We start from the raw sequence: 15,110 nt of genomic DNA, 5'->3' as shown, positions 1-15,110 counted from the left end.
CATAGTAAGGTGAGCGTTAACAGAGAAGCGATCGTTAACAGTGACGACTTTAAAGGCGTTTTCGGAGTCGATGTTAACTGGAAAATTGTTAACAGGCCAGCAGTAATAAGGTTGTTTAAGTTGATTTAATTACATTTTCTTAGATATAAGCTAATATCAATTATTTTGTATTTAAATCGTCACGATGCAAGTTGAAGAGATAATGACACTGAGAGTCGCAGATTTGCGAGAGAAGTTAAGAGAGCTTGCGTTGCAGACGACGGGACGAAAGCGCGATTTGCAAGATAGACTATTAGTACATCACGGCTTTCCAGTTGAGGATTAAGAAGAGTCAGAGAATGAGTCCGTAGTAACAGCAGTGGATGATACCGTAGCAGTTCAACCAGGTACGCGACAGGCAGAGTATAAATCTTGGTTTACGCTAAAAGACGTGGAAGGTAGTGTGTCACAATTTTCTGGTTCTAATAACCCCGACATCAATCAATGGATAGAAGAATTAGAAGAATGCGCAGCTACTGTTCAATGGAGTCAATTACAATTATTCATTTATGCCAAGCAGTTGTTAGTTGGTGCAGCAAAATCTTTCGCTCGTAGTTTGCGTGATATTCGTAACTGGAATTCGTTGAAGGCAACTCTGTTGGATGAGTTTAGTGTTAAACTGTCGTCCGTAGAAGTACATAGAATGTTGCAAAAGCGCCAGCAGAAAAAAGGAGAGTCGTTGCATGAGTTTTTGTATGCGTTAATGGAGATAGCCAAGCCAATTAAACTAGATGATGAGAGTTTAATCGAATATTTTGTGGATGGTATACCAGACGCTAGGGCAAGTAAGGCAATGCTGTAACAAGCTAGGAACTTTAAGGAGCTTAAATTTCAAATCGATGTTTACCAGAAAGCTAGAGGCGGATCCAAGCTGATGAGTAAGAATTGGCCGCTGAGTAATAAAAGTGAGAGTTCGGTGAAAGGGTCGATGGCAGAGAATTTTAGGAAATGTTTTAAGTGTGGAGACAAATCGCATTTGAGGAGAGATTGTCCCAAAAATGATTTTTGTTGTTTCAAATGTGGCCAACCAGGACACCGTGCTGCAAGCTGTAATGTCAAGGTCGAAACCAGACAAGAAAAGAGATCGAAGGACTATTCTGGATCATGTTGACATGCAAGTTTCTAAGACAGGAACAAGATTTGTTCGTAGAGTTTGTGGCCAGGATAAAGATAAGAAACTTGATCAGGTAGCATCGTCCTCATGCGTGGAATTGTTTAATGAATATAAAGGCATTTGCATGTCAAGTATTGACGAAGTTAAGAAGGAGTTTTCAATTGATGTTGGTCATCTCAGTGAAGCTCATGCTAGAGAGGTTAGGGGTATGGTAGGAAAGTACCAACCTCAGAGAAATGTGAAGCGCCGATAAAAATGAAAATTGTATTAGTGGATGAGATACCAGTTTTCCAGCATCCGAGACGATTACCGTTGTGTGAACAGGAAATCGGGGACAAGCAAGTGGAAGAGTGGCTGGCTCAGAAGATTATAAAGCCAAGTACATCGGAGTATGCATCACCAGTAGTGTTGGTACCCAAAAAGAACGGTAGCAAGAGACTATGCTGTGATTACCGAAAGCTGAATGAGAAAATAGTTCGCGATACCTTTCCAATGTCACATATGGATACAGTGTTGGAGAAACTGCAGGGTGCAAATTATTTCACCACGTTGGATTTAACGAATGGTTTTTTCCTTGTGCCTGTAGAAGTCGAGTCTCAAAAATATACGTCTTTTGTGACTCAGAATGGTCAGTTCGAATTTTTATATGTACCATTTGGAATTTCAAATTCTCCAGCGGTGTTTACCAGATTTATAATGGCTGTGTTGAGAGATTTGGTAAAGAATAATGAAGCAGCAGTCTATATGGATGACGTTATTATTTGTAGGTAAGATATAGAAGAGGGTTTGTTAAAGTTGAGAAAAGTACTGAAGATAGCGGAAATTAATGGGCTACGTATAAATTGGAGAAAGTGTCAGCTGATACGACAAAAGGTTAATTTTCTGGGGTATATAATAGAAAAAAATACGACAAGACCAAGTGATGAGAAGACGAGGGCAGTCGAAAAGTTCCCAGTGCCAGTTGATAAAAAAGCAGTGCAGCGTTTCATAGGATTGACTTCTTATTTCCGAAAGTTTATTGAGGGTTATGCTGTTATTGCAAAATCATTGACAGATCTGCTGCGGAAGGATGTTAAATTTGAATTTAAGGAGATACATCAGGTTGCGTTTGAACAACTAAAGGTAGCATTGATTAGTAGACCTGTTTTAGAAATGTACAACCCGAAGTTGGAGACAGAAATCCATACTGATGCATCAAAATGGGGGTATGGAGCCGTGTTACTGCAAAAGAGTTTGGAAGACAGCCAATTCCATCCAGTTCAGTATATGAGCCGTAGGACTAAGCCATGTGAAGAGAAATATCCTGCTTATGACCTTGAGGTTCTGGAAATTATCGAAGCTTTAGCGAAATGGCGTGTATACGTTTTGGGTATAAAGTTCAAAATTGTCACAGATTGTAATGCATTTACAATGACGATCAAAAAGAAAGACGTTCCTTTGAGAGTAGCACGTTGGGCCATGTACCTACAAGATTTTAATTATGTTATAGAACATCGCTCAGGAACGAAGATGAGGCACGTTGACGCGTTGAGTCGTGTATCTTGTTTTATGGTGACCGAAAGTATAGCTCATCGTTTGAAAGAAGCTCAGCTAACCGACGATTGGGTTAAGGCTGTTAAAAGTATTGTGGAGGACAAGGAATATGGGGATTATTATATTCGGAATCAGATTTTGTTTAAGGATCCGGATAAGGAGCTTATCTTAGTACCAGCTCAGTTGGAAAATGAGATTATATCAATAGCACATAAGCAAGGACATTTTTCAGTTAAAAAGACACAAGATATCATTGAAAAGTCGTATTAAATTCCGAAGTTAAAAGACAAAGTATGGCGCGTAATAAATAGTTGTGTCGAGTGTATCATTGTCAATGAAAAGACAGGAAAACGTGAGGGTTATTTGCAACTAATAGACAAGGGTGATAGGCCGTTACAAACGTATCACATTGATCACGTTGGACCAATGGAAATGACTAAAAAACAGTACAATTATATACTGGTTGTCGTTGATGGATTTTCTAAGTTTGTTTGGTTATATTCTACACGTAGTACAGGCGTTGAAGAGGTCGTTAAGTGTTTGGAAATTCAGGGGACTAGTTTTGGTAATCCGAACAGAATAGTGACGGATAGGGGTGCAGCGTTTATGTCCAATTTGTGAGAGAGAGAAAATACAGCATTTAATGATTGCCACAGGCGTTCCACGTGGGAATGGTCAAGTCGAAAGGATGCACAAGATAGTGGTGCCTTTGTTGTCGAAATTGTGTCAGGGTAATTCCGGTAGTTGGTATAAGCATCTAGGAAAAGTACAGCAAATGATCAACAGTGTTGAGCCGCGAAGTACCAAGGTAACACCTTTCAAGATATTGACTGGGCTAGACATGCGTATAGGAATGGATCCAAAAATAAAAGAAATATTGGAAGAATCACTTATCGAAGAGTTGAACAAGGACGCGAAAAAATTAGAAAGGAAGTAGTTGAAAACATTGCACGGTTACAGCAGGAAAACAAGAAGAGTTTTGACTTAAAAAGGAAACTAGATAGACAGTATGAGGTTAATGAGCTAGTAGCTATCAAGCGTACTTAGTATGGTACTGGATTAAAGCTAAAAGGAAAGTATATAGGGCCGTATAAGGTGGTTAGGGTAAAGAATCACGGAAGGTACGAAGTCGAGAAGATTGGGGATACTGAGGGTCCCTATAAGACCTCTACAGTTTCAGAATATATGAAACCTTGGCTAGACCCATCCGAGGCGAATGGTCCGTCAGGACAGCCGAATGTAGGAAACGAAGGAAAGAGAGAGACACGAAGCGGTCGTGTTTTCGTCGTGTCGTCGGGATAGAGCAGTAATCGGCTCTGAGAGAGCCGATAGCAAGAGAGAGAGATTAGTCAGTTGTCAGTTCAGCCACGCATCAGACGTACACGCATATAATTAGTCACAAACATACTTGTAAAACTTGGAGCTGCTATAATTTTAAGTCCAACATACTTATCAAATAAATGTTACTCGTTGCCATCAAGCAACTTAAACTACTACATACATATATCGATACACTGCATCAGCAGTAACCCACCAAGATGAGGCTCCTCCGTGCTTAGCCGCGTCCTTTGGCACTGACACTTGGCATTTCGCAACCTTCTCGAGCCAAGGCGAGCACTTCAGAAAATTGAAACTTTCAGTTTTATGCCACCATCGAGCACACAGCACAGTACTTTTACATGGCCAAGTGCAACTCTTTTGGCTGACTTTTCAATTTTCGAATATGCTTTAAAGCTTCTGCTTGATGCTGTTGGGAGCGGCGCCTATTGCTTAATTCGATTTTGCTTGACTTTGATGCTGGCAAACTTCATTTGTCCGACTCTAAAAGCGTGAAATAGGATTAGGCCGACGGAAATGCATTCAAGCTGACTTAAATCCATTTCTAGTTGGGCAACGATACAAAGTACCAATTAATAATCTATAGGAAATCAGATTTGAGAGGAGTTAGGGAAGAGAGAGTTGAAAAGCACGCAGTTTATGGAAGAGATCCAAATTAAATTAAGACTGCCAGAAGTATTCCACAAATAGCCATGACCAGAATGAAGTTACTTTGGGCCAAAACGATGACGGGTCAATAATTTTTTCCAGGCTTGTGGATAGATCAGCGTCAGTGCGGCGCCTTAATGCAAGTCTGTGAACGAATTGTATTTGGTAAATTTTCTTTACAGGAATCCGAAAGGATCGAACAAGGTGAAAATGAGCAGTGTAGGAATTAAACATTTTACCATTTAACCATTTGGTAATTTGGTAAACCATTTTTTTGTGAAGCTCAAGACTCAAGCCACGGAGTACCATTAATAATACGAAAATGTACAGTAATTAGTATCTGATCTACATCCATACAACATTGAAATGCAGCCCTGAATATCGCTCCGATTATAATCGGGAGACAGCTCTGCTTTTCACTTTGAATTCCGGTTTGAGCAGGCGACGACTTTCAGTGTGAAAATCCAAACAGTCATCCTTTCGAAAATTGTGCCAGCGAGCGGAGCTCATGTAAAGTGGAAAATTAAATATAAAAATTAAAATTCCTCTCAGAGTCGTAGTGAGAAGTGTCGAACAAAATATTCTAAAACTGTATTTAGCACACGCGTGTTCTCAAGTAAGTTCACATATATTTAAAGTGAAAAATTTCGCATTTGCCGCACACACGCAAGTCTGTGAACGAATTGTATTTGGTAAATTTTCCTTACAGGAATCCGAAAGGATCGAACAAGGTGAAAATGAGCAGTGTAGGAATTAAACATTTTACCATTTAACCATTTGGTAATTTGGTAAACCATTTTTTTGTGAAGCTCAAGACTCAAGCCACGGAGTACCATTAATAATACGAAAATGTACAGTAATTAGTATCTGATCTACATCCATACAACATTGAAATGCAGCCCTGAATATCGCTCCGATTATAATCGGGAGACAGCTCTGCTTTTCACTTTGAATTCCGGTTTGAGCAGGCGACGACTTTCAGTGTGAAAATCCGAACATCGAAACTCATCCTTTCGAAAATTGTGCCAGCGAGCGGAGCTCATGTAAAGTGGAAAATTAAATATAAAAATTAAAATTCCTCTCAGAGTCGTAGTGAGAAGTGTCGAACAAAATATTCTAAAACTGTATTTAGCACGCGCGTGTTCTCAAGTAAGTTCACACATATTTAAAGTGAAAAATTTCGCATTTGCCGCACACACGAACACACGCACGCACACACAAACGCCGGTTTTGTGAACTCACTTGACGAAAAGAAAGAGCGAGAAGAAAAAAGTTGCCAAATCAAAATGGTCACCGAGCCGAGGTCCGTTGAGCCCAAGGTCAGCACCAAGGAGGCGCAGTGCCAGTCATCGGACTGCGAGACTTCCCAGCAGGAGCCGGTCTCGCAAGTAAGCAGCCCGAAGGGCGCCCGTGTGGGGATCTTCAATGCCGAGGACTTCTTGTCGCGTGCTCAGATGAACGACAAAATCAACAACATCTTGAGCTCGCCCACCAAGCCGCCCAACGGTGTGCGCCAGCGCTCCGTCTACACCAACAACCCATCGCCGGTAAGTGAAATTCCAAGCAATAACGTGAAAGTTTCTTCAATTTTCAGACATTTTGTTTTACAAAACTGCCGCATCATCTCGCTAGCAGGGTATCAACAGCGAGTTAACAGCCGCCGCAGTCTTAACAGCTCGGCAACAGCAGCATTGCACCTCATAGGCCTCTCCTGTTATTTCAGACCTTCTTATTTCCCGTCTCGCTCTTTTCCACCATTTCTCTCTTACTTTCCGACTTTAATATTCGAATTTTCCTTCTCTATTCCCCCCCTCTTCTCTTCTCTTCTCTTCTAATACTATTCAAAATAGTTTGGTTAATTTCTATCAAAATCAAATGCAAATTGGGAAAAACGCACACACGTATGTAAATACATATATGTATGTATGTATGTATATGCATGCGTTAACAGAATGTCGACAGAATGATAGCAACAGTTGCAAAGTCATTCGATTTCTGCGCTGCTGACACTTTCTCTCGTATCTGTCGTTTTCTCTCCTGCCGGTATTCAATTATTTTCTGGCACTTTCACTTCCTCACCTCTTCATTTCCTTCCGGATCTAACTTCCGCTACTACCTCTCGCCTTCTCATCCCCCTCCCTTAGCAAGCAAGCTTGCGTGTCGGCATGACTTGGGGGCAGCTGTCCCAACGCATGAGCAACATCTCGCTGTCCTCCGGCACGGACTCCGTGGGCCACATGGATCGCGGCAGCAGCTCCAGTCTCGCTAGCAGCGCCACCGTTGGCACCAACACCATCACCAGCGGCATTTCCAAGGAGTGCGCCAATTACCCCATCGGCAGTCAGTCGGCCCGTCCATACGTCCAACTGCCGGGCATACACATTTCCAACCCTCCCCAGTACGGGCCAGGGAATATGCAGGAAATAGACGCTGGCAAAATGGCGCACAACGGCAAGGCACTCACAGGGCGCTACAATGCCACGCCCACCTATGGCTTCGACAACGAGCAGAACTACTGCCTGGTAAGGGGCTCCTGCATATCTGTAAATCTAGCCGATTCTATGCTCAATCTCAGAATTCCCAACAGTTGCCGTCTCCAATGCCCCCTCCACCATACGCCTTGGCACGCGTGAGCAGCACACGCAACTTCGAGCTCGAGAACCACACACCGCCGGCATGTCCCGGCTCTGGACCCATTGCCATGACGAACGGCACCATCCAGTTGCGCCTCCGCGATGGCGTGCGGTGAGTGTGGACGCCCCCAGCCCCTTGGCTCTTCTTTAAGACCGACCCCTAATGTTAATACCTTTCTTTGCATGGGGCAGCATTGACATGACTCTGGACAAGGCGGTGCGCGTGCTCAATCAGCGCAGCATGGTGGCAGTTGCTCTATCACGCAACTGCAGCAACTCGGCTTTGATCCACCCCAATGGACGCATCTTGCAGAGCGGCGCTAAAGTCGAAATAGTCACCTACGACGGCATGAAGGGCAATAACTTTGTGTGAGTGGGAATGGCCCTTACCCCAACGTGGCATCTTTTGAATCCTTTGAATTATCTTCCCATTACAGTCGCTATGCCAAGATGTGGTACAAGGGTGTGAGCTTCACCAGCGAGGCGTGCGCTCTCATCTACCTGGTGGACACAGCCGGGACGCGCACCACAACCGACACTTTCACCGATCTGACCAAGGACTACACCCTGGCAGTGTTCTATGAGTGAGTCCCCCCGGCCAATTGCATCGCTTCTTATTTGGCTAATTTCGATTTAATTCCCGAACTTCTCGCAGCGACTCGCGCCATGGTCCTTCTTATATGGCTGAAGCCCATGACGTGATTGCCAACTCAGCTTACACCTGTACCGAGGATGGCACTGAGATCTATGACATAAACGGATTTCGCATCACCCAGGCAGCCGATGGCCTGGTGAAGGTCACTCGTGTGGACAACAAGTGCTTGATTCGCACCAGTCCCGGCAATGGATCGGCCACTTTGACCACACCTGGCATCCATTGCACTGCCTCTCTGGGCAAGACCTCGCATCTGTTTGTTCGGTGAGTGTCAAACTGATGCTCTCAACATCCCCCTCCCCATTCCCCTCGCCCGTTATCCTGCTTTGCTAACTTCCGTTCTGTTCTGTCCTTTGTAGTCGCAATGAGAAGCGCATGCACTTCGATGGATCCTGTTTCATTGTACGCAACGCCAGACACTCCGCCGGCTTCAATGAGAACAACCTGCTCATTGTCTACTGAGCGGCGTTCGTAGTCCGGAGATAGAAACGGCGCAGTGGTAGCCCATCCCACACGCACACACTCACACATGTCAACACATTTCACCTGGAACACATACATAGACACCTACAGCAGCACACTTGAGGGACCTTGACGTGGAGAGAGGGATTCAGTTAGGATCCCGGAATTTAGGAATATCAAAATCAATTTGGGAAATAAGTTAGAAAGCAAATATGTTCGTACAAAAACATGGGCGCAACACAACCACACCACCAACACCCAGGGAATACTAGTTGTCTTTCGTTTACCATTGCCTACATATATATCATGCCGTATATATGCGTGTATTACTAGTTGTTATTGCAAATCGGGTGCGCTTTCCTGCTTCCCCAAATCAGTTGGCCAAATCAGACCGATCTCAAGCTGAAGCGGAACCAATCAGAGCCGAATCGCATCGAACAGGGCCGTGCCAGCGTTTGGTGTTCAAAAAAAGAAACATCGTTTTTCTACTCGTTTCCATTTCGGCTTTTCAGTTCTTCTAAATTGTTTCTTTTACGCAGTTCAGTTCTAAATTTTGTTTGATAGACTTTAAAAATGGCAAAACTCAAGAAAAAAAAGTTTAAAGAAATGTCTCCCAAAAAAAAATTTACAAAACTATGAACAGTTGGTGCGTCTGATTAAGCAACGTGTATTCAACAATTATAGTAGATCAGAGGACTAGTTCTCTTGGGCGTTACGTTTAGGCAACGTAACGCCAGTGCCGATACATTATTTCTAAGCTACCAGTTCTTTCAATGCAATCCAATAGTGTTCATCCACACCCGTAGCATACAGACACTCGAACACGTAACCCATAATCACACACACCGCACACTCTTTACAAGAGGCAAAAGAAAGTGAATTATTTGCAAGTGGCACAGCGCCAGCCACAGTTAAAACAGCCACAGGACACACATGAAAGATAGAACAGATCCTGTGAAAGGTAGAAAGTGAGAGTTTATTAAATTAACCCCAATTGTAATTTGATTAAAAGACACTTGTCCTGTGAGGAGGACAATGAAAGAAACCCCCATACAAACACAAAACATAGGCTTAATATATACATAAATACGATGGGATGTCCAATTATAATACAAAGTTAAGCCCAGTGTGAAAAACCGGGATTAGCCTTACGTCAATCTCCAACACCTAAATTTTCTATCATGTAAAGAGAAATTCATGTGCCCCAAAATCAATACTATGGAAGTATAATAAATTTAAAATGCAATCTGTTCATTCAATAAATTAATTTATTCCTCCAAAAGAATGGTGGAGCAATGGAGCTCGTTTCGTTTCCTACCCTCCATCCTTTGCTAATTTCTTGGTGGAAAGAAAATGTCGACTGCCTCCTGCCCCGTGCCTTTATGTGTTCGAGTATGTGTATGTGTATGTGTATGTGTACCTTCTGTCATACATGGCCGGGGGTATCGTAAATTTACAACAAAATTGTTTTATGGCCCCACTCCATGGGCCCTCCTGGCCCCCCTCAGGCGGAGCTTGGTGTTTACGCCGTCACCTGAAGTGCCATCAGGAGTTGGACAATTTCAGGCCCTAGACGACAGTTTGGTTGGGTTTCCCATCTTTAGGAGCACTTGGAATTTAATCATTTAAATTTCTGTTATGATTTCCAAGAAAATAAATATCTGCCGCTATAGAGTTTATATTTAAATCCGATTTAATGTAAAAGCGGATTACGCTCTTCCATTTTGAAGGGACTTCGGATAAGCCCTATCTTCGGAGACATCGGGATATGGAAGACCTTTTTGATCTCCAAAAACCAAGCTTCGCGGGATACGAATATTGCGTTGAATTTTTAATCGCACATTTACGACACAGCTGTTTTTATTTTATCGTAGCGTGACAACCCTGGGCGGCCAGTGTGTACACTCTTTTGGACTACAATATTGTTTGTCTTGCTGTTGACAGAGGTAAATCAGGCAAATGGAAGGAAAAGTACATTGATATTTAATTAGTAAAATGTCTTGAGCCTTGTCGTTACCTGCAAACAAATCCAAATGCACAGGGATATCGGATCGACTGTCATGCAGACTAAAGTTTCCAACAAACTTAACCTGGAGCTGGAGGTGGAGGTAGGCACGCGGCGCGGATGCTACAGCTCTGGCTGTGGCTGTTGATAAAGATTATTGGATAATGTCTTGGCGGAACTATCTGCCACGTCTGTCTCTGTCATAAGAAGAAAGTTGTTCCATGGTTAGAGATACACAAAGAGAGAGAAAGAGAGATGCATACGGAAAGTGTGTGAAAGCGTGGAGCAGTGAGAGCGGGTGCGGAAGCCACAGCGTGGATACAGAAGCAGCGGTAAGTACAAATAGCCCAACCAGGGAAGGATCAAAATATTGATGTCTGGAATGGCTTTATTCAAGTGTGAGAGCCTAACTGGGACTCGTGCGAGCAAAGGACCGACCCCACATATGTATCTGTGGCATATTCAATGCTCACGCTTGTGTGACTTGCTGCTGGGAACTTAGCTGGGGAGGCTCCCCCGCAACCCTGTTTTCCATCGGAAAGTTTATGAAACTCAATTTCCCCCAAAAATGGGGAATGGAATGGAAAAAGGCCGGGCATCAATTTTCCTGCATTATCGTTTAATGAGACGACAATTATGCGAGGCCCCTCTGCTTCGGCACCATGCACGACTATAGATATTCAATTAACTTGAATTCACAGCCATAACTCTCCGAACGAGTTCATTCCACATGCATTTGGCCAGGGCATAGGGCAAGTCAACTCGATTTCCGGCTATTAAGACATGGCTGAATTTCAGACGTGGAATGCAACGCCATGGAGTGCCGAGTCCAGGCAGGATAATTACATTTTAACCGGGTGATTCGAGCGGAGAGGAGAGTCGACAGCAACGTCAACGGTAATGGATAAATGCACATCTTCCGCCGCCCTGGGGGTCCTGGGAGCCGTCCTGGGGCACGGCACATTTAATGGTAAATGAATGGCAATGTTGGAGGTAGAAAATTATGAAAACGTTCCCAGGGGTAAGTTGTACGAAAACCAGCACGAAGTGCCCTCCATAATCTTCCACTTAAAGTTGATAAAACATGTAAACGACTTTCATTTCGCCCGGGAGCGATACCTCTGACGAGGACTTCAAAGGACAGCTGGAAGACCCAGGACAAACTCGAGGCGAAAGTGAGTAGCTCATTGTATTGGATGGAGTGTCATCCCAGTCGGTGACAGCAATCAAATCAATCACACCAGCCTCCACCTGAGTAGAGCAGGCAGGTCAAAGTGCGGCAGCCTTGGAGGATAAAGAATGGACCCCTTTTCTGACATTTGGTGATGTTTTGCGATGCAGCAAGAGGGAATTCCTACACCGATTGGGGCAAAACTTGGGCTAGGTACAGCTGGAAAGGCCGATAGCTTGATCCGATTCATAAATAATATACAGCTAAGAGTACTATATGTTTGGATTCATTGGGAATCCGTGCGTGGTGATGTCTAATGCAATTTGCGTAATTGAAACCCACTCGAAAGCAAATAAATTTCCTGTGGTTGGACCACTCTCCGGCAATGAGATTCGTTGGAGTAATTGCAATCGAGATTCCCAACTACTCTTCAGGTAAAACAATCCATAATGGAGCAGAAGTTTTGTTCGCACTCGGCATTTATCAAGTTTGAAGTTTTAATTTGCTTTCGCCCCAACAAAAACAACTACAGAATACAGAATAACAAAAGTGTCAACACGATTTTAATTGAGTTTAATTAAGCCGCAAAGTAAAGCCTCTCAGCACTCTTGTCTGTGGACCGACCAACAGAAATTTAAAATATTTGCGCTAATCCACTTGGCAACGGCCTAACAGAAATGAACAGCTGGTGCCAGTCCAGGCCTCTTCAATGGGCCAACTTTCGGATAAAAGAGGTACGTGCCAAAGGCTTCAAATACTCGTATTTGCTGGGGCCAAAGTACGTACAATAAACTCGAAGCAATCCGAAGAGCAAAGTTGCGATCTGGAAATTTATGGATGGCGAAGGCCAAAATGTTTTGCTGTAGGCCCAGGCCCAGGCTGAACCCATTTGTTGGGTTCACATGAAATGAAATGTCACATGCTCCTCACACCCACAGCTACACCCACACCCTGTGTGGTCTGGGTCTTGGCCGTCTGGGTCCGTCTCGGCCGGATTTGTCTGCGCCAAAGTTCACTGACACTTTCATGAGTTTTCTTGGGTCGACGAAAATAGTTTTTCCACATTTCGCATTCGACCGAGTGGAAATGAAATCCCCTTGAAGCATAGATAGAATATTTCAGAGCAGTGCTCGCTGCCAAAAGCTTACTGTTACACATTCGTTCTGCGAAACGAAATCCAGTTAATTAAAATGTGGCAAGCAAATAATCAACAAGCAATTCAAACTAGAAAAAGACCTCAATTCTGCTTCCTCTCTGCCTTTGCCTGCCGAAAATGGCCGTCCAATTGGTAATGGCTCGACAAAAATCCCACATTCACATTTACGAACCATAAATATGGACTCGTACTACCGAAAAAAGGAAAGGAAAAAAATAAAAGGAGGTTAACCAATTTGTTCGCTTGCGGCTGCTGTAAGTGACAACAAAAGAGGTGGTGGAGCCGGTCAAGGCATTGTAGCTTTTTACAAATGAGTTTCCGTATTTCATTCGGATTCCATGCATATTGCATTTTCTATATATACAGTATTTGCCAACTGTTCTTTTTTATTTTCACTCTCAAACTGAGTCAATGCAGTGCGTGGGCGGAGGTGCAGATGCAGCTGCAACAGCAACAGCATCGGGGTGGCAGCGTCAGCACCGAAAATAAATTTCAAATATGTCACAAGCAAAATGAGATAGAATTTTTAGGCGAATATTCGCTGTGCCATGCTGCGTGGGCAGCGATGGCCAAATGCAGAGGAAGTCAATGCGCTCTAGCCGAAAAAGTGAAAGCCAGCATCAATCATGTGAGCAGGCGAGGGGATATAGTTGTCAATCGCAAGAAGTTCAGGGTTGCCTACTGAACTGAACCGTTCGACAATAGTTCTCTACGATCCAGACTACAAGGTGGCAAAACAATAACACTCCCCCACACACCAGACGTGCGATGTCTGAGCTAATTTTCATTGGTACAAGCGCGGACCGGCGTCCTTCAGGGCCTGCCAAATTCTAAATTTTGGCTAATTTGCCAACAGCCCCCCAGCATTATCCGCACATATCCGACAATTTGGGTAGAACCAAACATCTAACAAAAGCTGTACACATTCGCTACTTACACTATATGAATAGTACGGATTGAATTACTGGAACCATGTGTCCGCTATAGAGAGCTTAGCTTGTACATACATAAATGGGCACCTAGCACTATTATATTTTGCATGCAAATTCCAGGACACAAGTGTGTACCCTCACGTAAAGATGATGCCAGAAATTCCAACTGACGAAGCAGATATCGCATATACATATATCGATACACTGCATCAGCAGTAACCCACCAAGATGAGGCTCCTCCGTGCTTAGCCGCCTCCTTTGGCACTGACACTTGGCATTTCGCAACCTTCTCGAGCCAAGGCGAGCACTTCAGAAAATTGAAACTTTTAGTTTTATGCCACCATCGAGCACACAGCACAGTACTTTTACATGGCCAAGTGCAACTCTTTTGGCTGACTTTTCAATTTTCTAATATGCTTTTAAGCTTCTGCGTGATGCTGTTGGGAGCGGCGCCTATTGCTTAATTCGATTTTGCTTGACTTTGATGCTGGCAAACTTCATTTGTCCGACTCTAAAAGCGTGAAATAGGATTAGGCCGACGGAAATGCATTCAAGCTGACTTAAATCCATTTCTAGTTGGGCAACGATACAAAGTACCAATTAATAATCTATAGGAAATCAGATTTGAGAGGAGTTAGGGAAGAGAGAGTTGCAGTGCACGCAGTTTATGGAAGAGATCCAAATTAAATTAAGACTGCCAGAAGTATTCCACAAATAGCCATGACCAGAATGAAGTTACTTTGGGCCAAAACGATGACGGGTCAATACTTTTTTCCAGGCTTGTGGATAGATCAGCGTCAGTGCGGCGCCTTAATGCAAGTCTGTGAACGAATTGTATTTGGTAAATTTTCTTTACAGGAATCCGAAAGGTCGAAAGGTGAAAATGAGCAGTTTACGAATTAAACATTTCACCATTTAACCATTTGGTAATTTGGTAAACCATTTTTTTGTGAAGCTCAAGACTCAAGCCACGGAGTACCATTAATAATACGAAAATGTACAGTAATTAGTATCTGATCTAAATCCATACAACATTGAAATGCAGCCCTGAATATCGCTCCGATTATAATCGGGAGACAGCTCTGCTTTTCACTTTGAATTCCGGTTTGAGCAGGCGACGACTTTCAGTGTGAAAATCCAAACAGTCATCCTTTCGAAAATTGTGCCAGCGAGCGGAGCTCATGTAAAGTGGAAAATTAAATATAAAAATTAAAATTCCTCTCAGAGTCGTAGTGAGAAGTGTCGAACAAAATATTCTAACTGTATTTAGCACGCGCGTGTTCTCAAGTAAGTTCACACATATTTAAAGTGAAAAATTTCGCATTTGCCGCACACACGAACACACGCACGCACACACAAACGCCGGTTTTGTGAACTCACTTGACGAAAAGAAAGAGCGAGAAGAAAAAAGTTGCCAAATCAAA

The 15,110-nt window shown here is 43.3% G+C and overlaps 1 protein-coding gene across 1 annotated transcript; it reads left to right on the top strand.

The window, feature by feature from the left end:
* Positions 1 to 5,879: 5,879 nt before the first annotated feature.
* LOC117194371 lies at positions 5,880 to 8,491 on the top strand. The gene is made up of 7 exons (XM_033398940.1): positions 5,880 to 6,219; positions 6,817 to 7,194; positions 7,248 to 7,417; positions 7,498 to 7,674; positions 7,743 to 7,889; positions 7,961 to 8,224; positions 8,320 to 8,491. The coding sequence occupies exons 1-7, from the start codon at positions 5,959 to 5,961 to the stop codon at positions 8,420 to 8,422; spliced, it is 1,500 nt and encodes a 499-aa protein (XP_033254831.1). The 5' UTR covers positions 5,880 to 5,958; the 3' UTR covers positions 8,423 to 8,491.
* Positions 8,492 to 15,110: the final 6,619 nt, after the last annotated feature.

Source organism: Drosophila miranda, assembly GCF_003369915.1.
Source record: "Drosophila miranda strain MSH22 chromosome Y unlocalized genomic scaffold, D.miranda_PacBio2.1 Contig_Y3_pilon, whole genome shotgun sequence".
Lineage (NCBI taxonomy): Eukaryota > Metazoa > Arthropoda > Insecta > Diptera > Drosophilidae > Drosophila > Drosophila miranda.
This window is presented reverse-complemented; position numbering and strand designations above follow the sequence as displayed.